Source organism: Lactuca saligna, chromosome 4 (assembly GCF_052625555.1).
Source record: "Lactuca saligna cultivar CGN05327 chromosome 4, ASM5262555v1, whole genome shotgun sequence".
NCBI lineage: Eukaryota > Viridiplantae > Streptophyta > Magnoliopsida > Asterales > Asteraceae > Lactuca > Lactuca saligna.
The window spans coordinates 291,378,355-291,393,770 of record NC_136420.1 but is presented as its reverse complement, the minus strand read 5'-3'; the positions used below and the strand labels follow the sequence as shown (position 1 = coordinate 291,393,770).

The 15,416-nt window shown below is 40.4% G+C and overlaps 1 protein-coding gene across 1 annotated transcript; it reads right to left on the bottom strand.

Moving 5' to 3' along the window:
* Positions 1-5,471: 5,471 nt before the first annotated feature.
* On the bottom strand, positions 5,472-6,801 carry LOC145043796 (uncharacterized). Its single transcript, XM_078992549.1, has one exon. The coding sequence runs from the start codon at positions 6,463-6,465 to the stop codon at positions 5,488-5,490; it is 978 nt and encodes a 325-aa protein (XP_078848675.1). The 5' UTR covers positions 6,466-6,801; the 3' UTR covers positions 5,472-5,487.
* Between the last annotated feature and the right edge of the window lie 8,615 nt (positions 6,802-15,416).

Here is a 15,416-nt window from a genome sequence, read left to right as displayed (position 1 = left end):
ATGAGGTTGATCTCGCCCGTTGCTTGTAGTCCAGGTTAGGTTTTTTTTTTTTTTTTTTTTTTTTTTTTTTTTTTTTTTTGTTTTAAATTTTAATATCCATTAAAGTAAACTTAGGAAAAATATTTAAAATTATCATTTTACCATTCATGGGAAGCGTAATAAAGACCAGTCCTTACAAAGAGACCAACCAAAATCATTAAATGAAAGGCTAAATCTTTTTCCATATACGTAACATCAACTAAAATCAGTAAATTCACCATTTTACCCTTGAATAAAAAGCATGATCTTTATATTTACATACAAGATGCCCACAAGGAGCCCAACCAAAAATGCACTGTTTGACCATTTTACCATTAAGGTTTGCATAAAATCCTATAACACAACTGAAATTGATATAACACGCAAAAATATCAACTTTTTAGGCATTAATTTTATTTCCTACAGGCAACAAAAGAAACCAATTAAATAATCAAGTAAAGTTCTTTGCTATTTACAAAGCATGAATATGAAGAATAGAAATAAGATGATATAACACCCAAAATTTTAAGTGTAATTTTTATTTTTAGAATGACCATAAATTATAAAAATGAACCTCCCATTTAAACATGAGACAACCTGTCTGTATTCAAACAACGCCAATAAGAGCTCTTGAAACCAAACATAGCAAGAAAAAACGATTCCATTCGTGTAAAATGGACAAAATAATCAGACCAAAGATGAAAGTCTAGAAATTAGAGCACCATCGGATGAAATTTTTATGATGATTAAACACAAGAGCAAAGCTCCAAAAAATAGAAACATCTACAAAGAACTAGGCCATGATTTCTAAAAGTAATCGAGTATATAAATTCTACAAAATTGACCTCTTTTATGGCCATGATTTCTATGACAAAAATACACCTAATGCTCAAAAATATACAAAAATAACTAACGTGTCTTCAAATAGTCATATCCAATTAAACTATTCATTAAAAATAACCAGTACTAACAATAAAGTTAATAATTTTTTTTTTCCTTTGGCAATTATCATTTGTAAGGTGAGTTTTTATCCCGCCCATTCTTTCCAACCATAAGATTTAACAATTTTAGTCCAACTTTTTAATACCAATATCGTAACATAGGTAGGATTATGGTTTAAATTTATGAAAATATCACATATTCCTTTTAAACATGCTAAAGGAGGAAGCAAGATCAAGTTGACATATTTTTTTCATACTCTTCATTTTTAACTTGTTGTATAGCATCCCAGTATGCATATATGAAAAGGCACTTTTCCTCTCTGCCCTCCATTGCAACACAAATAATCAATAAATACAATAACCTAATGGGCCAATACATAAGAGCAACACTAAGCCCAAAAGCCCAAAGATAAAAGATATATACACGTGATAATAGAAACCCCAACACCCCCCCCCCCCCCCCCTCAAGTTGGAGCATGCAGGTCACAAATGCCCAACTTGCGGAGAAGAAAACTAAATTGCTTTTGACCCAAGGCCTTCGTAAAGATATCCGCCAATTGACTTGTAGTAGGAACATAAGATGGACTGATTGTACAATCGAGTATAGCATCTCTCAAGAAGTGACAATCTACCTCGATGTGTTTCGTCCTCTCATGAAAGACAGGATTTTGTGCCAAATAGAGAGCAGACTGATTATCACAATGTAAGTTCATCGCACGAGGGTGACTCACTCCAAGACTATCCAGAAGACCTTTTAACCATTTAAGCTCGCATGTCAGCGCTGCCATGGAGCGATATTCCGCTTCGGTAGAAGATCTGGAGACGGTCACCTGTTTTTTAGTTTTCCATGAGATAGGAGAACGACCAAGAAACACCATCCAACCAGAAAGAGATCAACGCGTAAGAGGGCATGCAGCCCAATCCGAGTCACACCAACCCGACAAATGGAGATCACAATTAGCTAGCAGAAGAATCCCTTGACCGGGACTACCCTTGAGATAATGAACCACCCGCAATGCAGCTTCCCAATGAGCGCGACGAGGCTCGTGAAGAAATTGAGACAAAACATGCACCGAATAGGCTAAATCTGGACGTGTGAAGACTAAATAGATCAATCAGCCCACCAACCTACGGTATTGTTCAACATCCTTTAATAAAGGACTTGTTGAGCGAGCTAACTGATGATTTTGCTCCATTGGAAAAGACGTAGGCTTACAACCAAGTAAACCCACCTCAGAGATAATATCCAAAGTATATTTTCTTTGACAAAGAAAAATACCCTCCTGATTTCTCGCAACCTCGATGCCTAAAAAATATTTCAAAATGCCAAGATCCTTCATGTGGAAACAGGTGGTTAGATATTTCTTAAAATTAATTATAGCAGCAGAATCATTCCCGGAAATAATAAGATCATCGACGTATACAAGAACATTGACTTGAATCTTATTTTGTTGTAGAGTAAATAAAGAATAATCTGAGTATGACTGTTGAAAACCATATTTCTTCAAAGAGTCTGTTAGTTTCGCAAACCAACATCGAGGTGCCTGTTTCAGACCGTAGAGAGATTTCCTCAACCTACATACTTGATTAGGCTTTGAGCTTTGAAAGCCGGGAGGCAATTTCATATATACTTCTTCAGATAGATCCCCGTGCAAGAATGCATTATGCACATCCATCTGATGAAGATCCCAATTCTTTGCAGCAGCTACAGCGAGAAAGACACGAACCGTAACCATTTTTGCCACCGGAGCAAAGGTGTCGGTGTAATCGATCCCTTCAACTTGATGATTTCCAAAAACTACCAAACGGGCTTTGTGGCGCTCAATAGTCCCATCAGAATTATACTTAACTTTGTAGACCCATTTACTTCCAAGAGCTCGTTGACCATGAGGAAGCGTCTCTATACTCCAAGTTCCATTTTTTTCTAAGGCTCGTATCTCGTTCTGCATAGCTTGTCTCCAACCTGAGTCACGCATTGCCTCTCTAAAAGACTGAGGCTCAGTTTCTAATGTTACAGCTGCAAGGAAGTTTTTATGTCTAATAGAGAACCGATCACAGTTCACAAAGTGTGCTATAGGATATGATGTACCTGAGGAATAATTTGAAGAAGATGAACTCTGAGAAAGGGATGGACTCAACTTTTCCACTGTATTTGTAACAAATCCACGCAACTTAGATGACACAATTTTCTTGCGTTTTCCACGCCCCATGTTATTTCCTTCACTCACTGTATCTGAACCAGCACTAGTTATAACATTCTCATTATCATTAGTGAACCTTGGACCAGTGGTGTTGTTAGTATTATTATCCAGAGAGTCTAATTCTTGCTCAACACTTTCATGAACAGACACATCATCAACTATTGACACCTCCTCACGGGTTACTGAACCAACATTTTCATGCATCACATCATTACCAACCTCAACTTCATCGTGTGAAACCTCTAAATCAACATCTGAACCAACATGTTCATAAAGAAACTCATCAAGTGTATCAATGGAGAAACCGGTACTTTGAGCCTCCTTATCTTTCATGGAAGATTTAGTTGCATAAGGAAATTCAAATTCATAAAATTTGACGTCTCGTGAAACAAAATATTCTCCTGTATCAAAATCAAAGAGTTTCCACCCCTTTTTGCTATAAGGGTACCCTACAAAGATACATCGCCTACTATGACTTGCAAATTTATCTCCCTTGGTTTTTTGATTATGGGCGTAACATAAACAACCAAACACACGCAATTCATTATAAGAGGGTTGTTTGCTGAATAGGACCTCGTAGGGAGATTTATTGGAAAGTAAAGCAGTAGGAGTACGATTTATCAAATATCCTGCAGCTAGAATACATTCACCCCAAAATTCAATAGGTAAATTTCCTTGAAATCGCAACGCACGAGCAACATTCAAAATGTGGCGATGCTTCCGCTCTACTTTGCCATTTTGTTGAGGAGTACCTACACAAGATGTCTGAAACAAAATCCCATGTTCAACAAAATACTCATGCATACAATTGAATTCAGTTCCGTTATCGCTTCGAACAACTTGTACTTTAGCATCAAATTGTCTTTCAATCATTTTAAAAAAAGATTTGAACATATTACTAACTTCTGTTTTATCATGCAAAAGTAAAATCCATACAGCTCTAGAGAAATCATCTACAATGGTCAAAAAATACTTAGCACCACATGAAGATCGTATGTGATATGGCCCCCATAAATCACAATGTATCAATTCAAAACAACGAGTTGTCTTCTTTTCACTAACTGGAAATGACTCTCTAGTCTGTTTAGCTTTATGACACACATCACAGGCTTTACTCATAACATGACGTGAATCAACAAAAGGAAGCGCTCGAACAACTTTGTCAGAAGGATGACCCATTCTTTGATGCCACACCTCTGAAGAAACATTTACACTTAAAGCCTGCTTCTTCGGGGCATCGCACAAGTAGTAGAGACCATCCCTCCGTTCACCGACTCCAATCAGGGTCATCAAACTTTGGTCCTGTATAGTGCACCAATTTTTTGTGATTAGTAAAGAACAATCCAAATCATCAATTAGATGAGACACAGAAATTAGGTTGCAGTTCAACTTAGGCACATATAAAACATTTTCGAGCTCCAAATTTTGGGTCAAACATGCACTTCCACACTTAGTGGAGGCCATCTGATCACCATCAGGTAAACCCACCGAACACGCTATGATGTCTCTGGGTTTTTTCAAAAGATTTAAGTTCCCAGTCACATGATTTGTAGCTCCCGTGTCAATTATCCAGGGAGTGCAAAGGCTAGAATACTCACCAATCAACCGATCATCTGTAGGTTTGATACTTGCATTACCGAGTAGTTCAATGAGTTGTTGCCACTGAGTGGGAGAAATAGGTGGCACACTCTCACCTGCAACAGTTGATGGTGATGATGATATACCAGAATTTCCACTCACAACAGTGGCACGTACCTCGGCAGCCTTCCCTTTGCCAACTCCTTGTTAGAAATTTGGGTTTAGAAAGGCTTGGAAATTCTGAGAATTGTGATTATCACTTTCAAATCGAAGTATTTGGTGGTACTCCCAAATCTTCAATTGGATAAGACTCAGAGAGACAAGAACAAAGAATGTTTGATGATATTTTCGTATATACCAGAAAATGAGAACAAAACCAACTTTTAACAACTTTGTCTGAATACTATCATATGATAGTTTTAAACTGTCATAAAACCATAAAAACTGTCATAAAACGGATATATGGATAAGGGTCAAACCAATGGTCAATTATCTGGAAAATCAATTTCTGATGCATTTTTTAATATAGTAACATACCCTATATAAACCCCGCCAGGGGCTGCCGCCCCTTGGACCCCGCTCCCAGGGGCGCTGCCCCCGGACCCCCGTTCGTTCAGGGGCTTCGCCCCTAAATGACAGTGTACTTTGAAACTTGATCAAACTTAAACAAGTGTGTACTCCACACCTTCCTTACTTGTTTAATATTTATCAAGATCATTTTTGGTCAACACAAAGTAATCTCATTACACTTAAATAACATTGATGATCAAAATCACCAACACTCCTCCACCAGTTCCACGACCGCGTGTGGCCCCACGACCATTACCTTTCCACCTAGTTTCCCACCACTCAGGATAACCATGCTTAGAGAAGCAACTCACCTCTTCATGACCAACTTTGCCACAATAGGAACATACTAAGTTGCTTTTGTCCCCATCATCGAAACGACGACCTATACCACCCCGAGAGGGAGTCTGAGACTTCACTGCAAGAGCCATAACATTATCTCTTTCTGCCTTGGCTCGAGATGAAGACCGAATTCGTTCTTCTTGAAGAATTGTTTGATAGGCCCGATCCAAGGTCGGAAGTGGATCTTGAGCCAACAAAGAGGACCTTACATGACCATACAACTCCTCATTAAGACCATAAAGAAAATCATGGAACCGGTCTTCATCAACCATAGCTTGAAATTTATCAACAAGATTACATGTACATCCATTACACGTATACGCTGGTAGAGGATTATATGTGGCAAGTTCATCCCATAATGGTTGTAGTAGACCGAAATAATCAGCCACGGACATGCTTCTCGGCTGTCGACATTCCACTAGTGTAGCTTTAATTTGTTGTTTACGTGGACCATTACCAATGTTGAAGCGACGCCTCAAAGCATCCCAAAGGGGTTTGGCTTCTTCAAAATAGGGAAGAGTCTTTTTAACTGAACCATCAATGGTGTTTAAGATCCACTGAACAAGCATGGCCTGGAGACAACTCCAATCAACCAGCTTCTTCGCGTCCGTCGGTTTGTCGATGGTACCATCGAGAAAGGCAAACTTTCGTCTTGCCATAAGTGAAAGCCGCACAGAACGTGACCATTCTTCATAGTTATCTCGTCGAAAAATTACTGGAGTAATAAGGTTACCTGGATTATCTTGGGACCCTAAGTAGTAAGGAGATGTGAAATCAATCTTAGAAGAAGGTCCTGATTTGGGTTCATCGCCAGCCATGACGAACTGAGAGAAAAAAAACTTTCTAAGCCCTAACTTGGCTCTGATACCATGAAACGACACTTTTCCTCTCTGCCCTCCATTGCAACACAAATAATCAATAAATACAATAACCTAATGGGCCAATACATAAGAGCAACACTAAGCCCAAAATCCCAAAGATAAAAGATATATACACGTGATAATAGAAACCCCAACAATATATCATTGTTTGAGGTTTGATCCTCCAGCTGAAACCAAGCCAACGTACAATCTGAATCAGTATTTGGCCAAATAGAAAGCTATGCTCATTCAGAAAGTAGATCCAACATAACTATGGAATGCTTAATCATTTATATGAACATAACTAAAATCTTCTTTTACTTACCAAGATTGCAAAGACATTTAAATATCATAAAAACAATTAATTTGAAGCAAGGTATGCCAACCTGCAACTTTTTTCCCCAATAAGAAGTTATTTATTATTCATTCAAATAAAAAGGACTTTTAATTTAATCAGACATTTCGTCAAACAGTTAATCTAAAAACATAAAAACTAAAAGTTATACATGAAAAAATGATTTTTGGTTCAAATCTTTAGCATATAGGCATGTGTTATCTACTAAGAGACCCCAAAAACATATGCAAAAAAACTTGAATCAGGACTTGGTATGTAAGATACGTGAGATAGAGAAGAGAAGAGAACCTTGTTAATCTCGAATTTTGATGTGCAACATTAGAAGCACATCAAGTTCTACAAAATTGCTTGAGCTCTTCCTTATCTAAAAAATATGAAAAATATATGCAGTTACATAGTAACATGACTCACAATCCCACAAACTTGAAGGTATTTTAAGACTTTGTAGAATCAAGATATCAAATTTCCATTACTTGCACATGTCATATTTGAAATCGATGTCATTTTTGATCAGGTATATAGTTAAAAACAAAGTTAGAAGAAGAAGAATGATACCCTACTAAGCTTGAATCGAGAATCGAGAATGATTAGTCATCGAGGAATATATATAATATAGGATGCATATATGAGCATATTGATTACAAAATTGGAGAAGATTACATGCTAATTTGTCATGGAATATATTCAATTGATAGAGTTGTTACCATAATAATCTAGTGTAAATGATAGTAATACCTCAATTAAGGGATAGATTGATAGAACCACAAGGTCTTATAGCTAGGAATAAATCAAAGGGTGCATGAAAGGATAGACAAGTTTACCCAAATGAGCAAAGCGAAAGTCCTTATCTACTCTAGTACACTTCCCTTTTTTATAGGAAAGATGAAAGCGTACAAAAAATACAAAGGGCAATTCTATTAAGCTTCGCAACAAATGTACCCTTGTAATAAAGTTACAAACTAACAAAACGTTAAAATGACATTCGACAGATCACAACTAAATTCGACATCTACAAAATTGTTCCAAAATGGTATCTTTAAAATGATAATGGTTTACATCCAATAATATAGTAAAACTAATAAATTAAATATAATAAGTTAAAAGTTAAGAAACATAACTTTATAAGTAAAAGCAAATATATTATTTTAATATTAAAATTTAGTTTATATATGATTACACTTTAGAGTTGATATTTATTTAACATTATTAACCAACTTATAATTATTATTAGAAAGAAATTGAGAAATCATGGTACTTTTAAATGAATGTGGTGAAATGAAAAATGTTTCCTTTATAAGTATACTAGGCGAATGTTTGCGCATTGCGCAGAGAAACCTATATAGTTGAAGTCTTTACAAATATATGTTTTTTTTTTAAATATAATAATAACATTGTTAAATTTGATATAATAATTTGTATACTAAATTAATATAATATCTTGATTATTTTGAATTATATGATAATATTGTAACACCCAAAGTTTCAAAGGCCAAGAAAGGAAAGAAAAGCCCAAATTTAAGGGCCGACTCGGCGAGTCCAAGGAGGGACTCGGCGAGTCCGAGCGGGATCCGGGTCGAGGTGTAAGCGACCGACTCGGCGAGTCGATCAAGGTGACTCAGCGAGTCTGGTCTGTGCGTGGAAAACCCTAAATTCGGGACTTGGAGCCTATATAAATGTCTTAATCTTCTTCCTAGGGTTCCTTATTGCCTCTTTGGCCCTGGATATCAAACCCTAGCCGTCACATCTCCTAGTTGAGCCTTGGAAGGTGCATTAAAGCTTGGAAAAGGAAGAAGGAACTTGGAGGAGCAAGAAGGAGCTATAGATCTGGGATTGTGAGTTCATTCTGAGCACTTGGAGGTAATAAACTAGTTCCTGGACCCTTTTTGCACCTAGATCTATGTGTGGTTGTTGGGGCTCTTTTGCCATAATGTTATTATTTTGGGTTAGAAGCCGGATCTGGAGTTGCTACTTCAGATCCAAGTGTGTTAAGGCCTGGAGAAGCATAAAGTATCAGCCATTAAGTCGATTTTGAAGCCCCTTGGCCTTACACCCTAGTTTATGGCATATTTTGCCTAGATCTCCTTCTCTACACGTAAAGTTTGCAACTTTATGTGTGGAATAGGCTTGGGAAGGGTAGATCTATAGTTTGGAGTCCATGCATGACTCTAAAATCCTCTGCATGTAAGGAGATCTGAAGGGACTTGGCGAGTCCCTTGAGTGGACTCGGCGAGTAGCATGAAGTTGTGGAGAAACTCGATGAGTGAGATGAACAACTCGTCGAGTCGTATGAAGATTGCCTTGTACTCGGTGAGTCTGTTCTTGGACTCGGCGAGTCAGGTCACGAAACCCCAAACCCTTCGAGTAATGACTCGAATCAGTGAGTCGGGTGGAGGCTCAGTGAGTTGGACAGGTCTGGACTCAAAAATCGGTAGACTCGGCAAGTCATGGACTGACTCGGCGAGTCGAGTCAGGAATGGAAGGAATCTGATCATTTTGAACTCGGCGAGTCAGTAGGGTGACTCGGAGAGTAGGGTTGACCTGGAAGGTTGACTTTGACCAGGACTTTGACTTTGGACCAGGGTGGACTTGGTTGTCTTTCGGGGGTCAGTTAGACTCAGTGTTGCATTGATATTGGTAGTTCAGGGAGCAAGAGGAGCAGGAGTTCCGTGAGTTGTCAGGCAGCAACTAGTGAGAGCATCAGCAAGTTCAACCAGTACAGGTGACTTTCCCTTTGTGTGAATGGGTCTAAAGCCACAATGCTGGCCCATGTAGTTATGAGTAGAAGACCTGGGGGTTAGCCCTAGGCACAGTGTGACATCCCCATTTTCACGGCCAGAAAAGACCGATTTTGTTTATGCTTTATAAAAATCAGAGTACTTCATTTTATAAAAAGGTTGCGGAATTTGTTCCCAGAAAAACACGATAAATACGTTATTAAAACATTTTCGAAGAAACGTATTTTTATTCATTTAAAACGTTTGGGATGTCATCGTTAATACAGAAACATAAGCATAAACAGAACTTACATGTATTTACACTAGTGATCTACATCTCTTTAAATCTCTCAGTGTAAAGTGACTTCGTATCAACACCTGTGATATAAATAAACTGAGTGGGTCAGGTTGGGAAACCTGGTGAGTACATAGGGTTTTCAACCCACAATAATATAATTATTATGTTCAATCAAAGAATCAACCCAATTACCCATCCCCGTTATCTTTTTTTTTTTACTCTTTAAGGATTTATCCTAAGAGTCATCTATTCTTCATTCGTTTATTCCGAAGTCCCTTACTTCCAGGGTTCTAGGACTGGCACTAAATCCATAGCTGCCAATGTTCGTTCATAAAGCACTAATTCCATAGCTGCTATAGTCTATTCATCGGGTACTAAATCCATAGCTACCAGTCTTTATCTAATAGGTACTAAGTCCATAGCTACCAATGTTCAACAGGTACTAAATCCATAGCTACCAACGTCTAACAGGTACTAAGTCCATAGCTACCGGTGTTTGTCCCACAGGCACTAAGTCTATAGCTGCCAATGTATACTCACATCATCTTCTATCTATCATCATTTATCTACCCATCATCATACCCAACATATTCGTATATATAAAATACGTATACAGTTTAAATCCTTTAAAACATGTATAAAACGTTCATCCAGCATAGACAGCAAGTATTCAGATAATATAGCACGTAGTTTATATAAAATACTTCATATCTATGTGTAAGATGAAAGAGACTATGCACTCACAACACGTAAATTATATAATAAATACTTCATATCTATGTGTAAGATGAAAGGGACCATGCACTCACCTGAGAAGGTGGTGACTCGGTACTCGGACAGCGCTTCGTTTACTTTAAAATAATTTCTTTCGACGAAACAACGGGTTTTATAGAAAACCAGGCTTTGCTTGGAGCAGCGTTTCTGAGCCGAAAAGCTCTTCTTCTCGGAGCCGTCGAGCACTCCGGGGCTTCCGCCTCGTGCTAGGGAGGTTCCCTAGGCTTTTCGGGGGATTTCGGGGCTAGAGAGAGGTTCTAGAGAGAGAGTAAAGAGAAGAAAGAATGGGAAAGGTGTGAAGAAAATGAGGGTGGGAGAGGTGGTATTTATAGGGTGAAAATGGCTGAACTTGGTGCCACATGTCACCATCTAGTGGCAAGACTTGGGGAGAAAGCAATGGCCAAGATTGTGCCACATCACCCATTTTCGCATAGCACACTTCCGACTTCTAAAATCCGTAACTTTCACATACGACCTCTGTTTTTGACGTTCTTTATATCCACGCGTAGGTAAAAATAATATCTACAACTTTCATTTTGACTCTGTCGGCTAATTCTCGACCGATCTTAAATTTAACAGTACGAGGCGTTTAGACTGTTAAATGACCGCGAAGAATTCGTAACTCCTTCATACCGACTCCGTTTTCGTCTGTATTTTTACCGTTGAGTTCCTATTAATGAGATCTTGAACTCTCATTTAGGTCACGTAAGCCAAAAACCGCTCGAACTAAAATTTGAGTTTCGGGTCGTGCACTGCTAAGCCGAATCTTAGAAAAATCATAACTTCCTCATACGAAGTCAGATTTGGGTGTTCTTTTTATCGACGCTCTTAGTTTAACATATTCTACGACTTTGGTTTAGATTGCTAAGGATAAATCTCGCTCTATCGTAAATTCACTATTTACGCTTCTCGGTGTCGTGCCGGTTTTGCCGTAAAACTTCGACGGGCCATAACTTCTTCGTTATAACTCGGATTTCGGCGTTCTTTATATGTACGGAAACCTTGTGACATATTCTACAATTTGGTTAAGATTATTTATTCTAAATAATCTTTTGTCGAAAAGTCATTTTCAACCCATATTGCCTCTAAATTGACTAGCCCGGATCTGCGGGCGTTACACACAGTATGCTAGTATTGTTTGCAGGACGAGGTCCAATAATAGCGGGCGGGTGCCCAAGGAATTGTTTATATATGCTAGTTTATTCATGTTGTCTGTGTGATACATGTATGTGCCTGGTAGGGAGGTGAGTGTGGGCGAGGTCCCGTATCTCACCAATAGCAGAGTATGGATTGGGTTCCATATCTCACTAGTAGCAGATTAGGGGCGAGGCCCGAACTAGAACAAGAGTGAGAGTGGGCTAGGCCCGTACCCTACTACCATTAGGAGCATGGACGGGGTTCCATGACTCATCAGTAGCAGGACATGGGCGAGGCCCAGGATAGGCGAGGCCTTAGGACAGAACTAGTTGCATGTGTTAGTTATGTGTTGTGAAATGTTTATGTGTTATTATTTGTTGACGGGCGAGGCCCTATGACAGGCGAGTCCTAAGTAAAATAGATCTGTATTCGAGCGAGGCTCGAAGCCAGGCAGGGCCTGGAGCGGCAGGGCCGTTGTAGCGGGCGAGGCCCGAGGTAGGGGGCGAGGCCCAAGATAAGGGGCGTGGCCCAGTATGTGCAGTATGTGGTTATGCATGGTATGTGGTAGGGTGGGGAACTCACTAAGCTTCGTGCTTACGGTTTTCAGTTTTGGTTTCAGGTACTTCCGGTAGCAGAGGAAAGAGTTTGGGGTGATCGCATGGCACACACCATAGACTAGGCAGCCTGGGAATGTTTACTCTAATAACGAGCATGTGTTTTGAAAACTTATACTCATATTATGTTTTGAAATGATGACTTTACTTTAAGTAATGATTTATTAAAAGAAAATTTTGGTCTTAAATTTTGGGTCGTTACAAGTTGGTATCAGAGCCTTGGTTTGAGGGATTCGGACATGCTCTCAGGGTGTGTCTGAACTTAAACTGAGGAATTGGTAAGGAAGTTTTCAAAATGAAAAGACAGTTTTGTAAAAAGAGTTTTGAGAAACAAAATAATTTTAGAAAAGCAAAAAGAATTAGGAAAGATAAAAACTTTGAAAAGAGAAAAGGGGTGTGGTGCATGCATTCAACCGAGCTCAAGTAAGTACCCCAAAATACCCATACAAGTTTATGTTTTGATTATCAGTTAATAGAACAGCATGCTAGAGTAGGACTAAGGATCTAGGGAGGATGCCTTATGTGCCTGTTATATGAGCTTTTGATCTGCATGATAGTGCTGAATAATCAATAGTAGGATAGCCTGATTAGGTTATTCCTGAGTTTATGAGTTGTGTTGCATGCTAGTTCAGATTCTCGCTATGTGGATATGATTGCTTGAGTATGTTATGGTTAGATTTTCCTTTGTCTGGATGCTGCTTGCTTTGTGCATTGTGGGATTCTAAGTGATGGGAGTTAGCCATTAGGTGGATACGTCACGTCACATGTGATCAGGGTGGAATAATCTCAGAGTGTTGGATTTGGTCCTATTGTGCAGCTCTTGTTTGAGTCCAACCGTTGTAGGAACGAGTCCTTTACTTGAAGGATTATCTGAGCCTCATCACATGTGATGGTATCCAGATGATGGCTAATTGGCATTGCGAGGAGGCCTTCAGCAGCTGAGGACTGGTTTGAGTTGAGTCAAAGGTTTCCCTAGGGTAAGCCTAGGATGAGGTAGTGCTGGGAGCAGTAGAAGTAGAAAAGGGACCTGGTGGAGTCGAAGCAGTTCCTGAGGAAAGTACGGATAGATGTGGAAGGTAATATGGGCCCGTACTACTGAAAGCAGAGGATCCGTACTCGATTCGGGAAAGGCCGAAACAAGACCGGGAACCTGGTTGTGTGTATGTTTGGTCTCGCAGCAGTGAGGAGTATTCTGATAGTGGTCATGTTATATGTTTCAGTATGGTGACATTGCAAGAGGGACCAGTGGGGGGATCAGGCGCCGGACATGGATTAGGCTCGGGTTTAGGGGCCGAGCAGCTCGAGGAGCGAATGAGAGAGTTGATATCAGCGGAGGTCACGCGCAGTATTCTAGCTCAGACTCCTGTCATCTTTGGCACGGTCGAGGAGGGTATATTGGAGATTTTGGATGAGAGGCTGGGAGCCTTCCGTACTGAGATGATGGCTTTGTTGGGAGCGCATACCTTGACATTTCGGGAGTTCAGGGCTTGCGGGGCACCAGATTATCATGGGGCTAGGGACCCCATCGCTAGCAGCAGATGGTTGGCTGATGTTGCCAACGCATTCCGTACGAGCCGGTGTCCTGAGGAGGACAAGGTCAGACTCACTTCCTGTCTTCTGAAGGACAGAGCGAGGGATTGGTGGGAGGAGATTGGTCACGCTTTGGGTGATGATGCCGCATTGGACGCGATGACTTGGAGTGATTTCTCAGCGAGGTTTAGAGCGGAGTTTTCACTGATTATTGAGGTGCAGCAGTTGGCCCGGGAGTTTCAGGATTTAACGCAGACTACTGAGACTGTGGCAGAGATCACCGCCAAGTTCAGAGAGAGAGCCCTTCTTGTTCCGCAATATGTCGCGGATGAGGAGATGAAGAAGGCACGATATCACGAGATGCTGAGGGATGACATCAGGGAGTTCGTGAGCAGGTCCGGATGTAAGACTCTGGAGGATATGATTTCTCGGGCCAGGGAGAGGGAAATTGATTTGGAGCAGATCCGGAAGAGGAAGCCGGATGAGGTTCAGGTAGCCGCGAGTTCGGGAAAAAGGCCCAAGGGAACGGATTCGAGGTCGAGGGATTATCAGGACCGCAGTTGATGCGGAAGGTGTGGCAGGACGCACGGGGGCGCGTGCAGGAGTGGTAGTAGTGGTGAGTCTGGCTGTTTCAGGTGCGGTCGGACTGGTCATTTTAGCAGAGATTGTACTGCTACCATCACTCAGGGATCAGACTTGATATGTTTTCACTGCAATCAGCGGGGCCACAAGAAGGCCCAATGCCCTAGTTTGTTTTCTGCAGGACAGGTGATGACACCCGCCCCTGCAACTTTGAGGATCACAGACGGCCGTCAGGGCCGTGCGGAGGCGCCTGCGGAAGGAGGCAGGGCTTTTCAGATGGCTACTTTGGAGATGCGAGCAATGCCGGACATTGCAGGTATGCGACTTCCGTTTTCAGTTCTTTTATTTTGTGCATGATTATATTGTTGTGGTTCTGCATCATTAGCGGTTGAGCATTTTATTTTCGAGCGGTTCATTGTGATCGAGTTATATGGCATTTGCATACCTTGGTTATTGGTTAGTAATTAAAGGATGAGTTGTATCGAAGAAGGTTACTTTGAGTGCAGTATCCGTAGCATGCCTTGGTGAGACTCGGTATGTCTCGCTAGTTCGGAGCCGTATAAGTTTTAGGATGGATAGGTTGGATCCTTAGCTATGGTAAGCTTGGGATTCCTCAACGGATTGATTATGGTAGCAAGGATTGGGATTTCTTCTCATCAATCATCGAGGTGTAAGCAGGATCCAAGTGGGGGAGAATCCTCCGAATGTATAAGGGTAAGGGCACGTGAATCCAGATCGGGTATATGATTTTGAGAAGGAAAGAAGGTAGTTCAGCGGTTGACGAATCGAGTAGTTCAGGGTTGGGAGTTTGAGAACTTCCCATCAGTGCGTGTGTGTAAAGGGTAATGGTGGGTATGTGGTTCGGATTCAGGTTAAAGGGCCGCATGTAGAACTCGTGTGAGTCG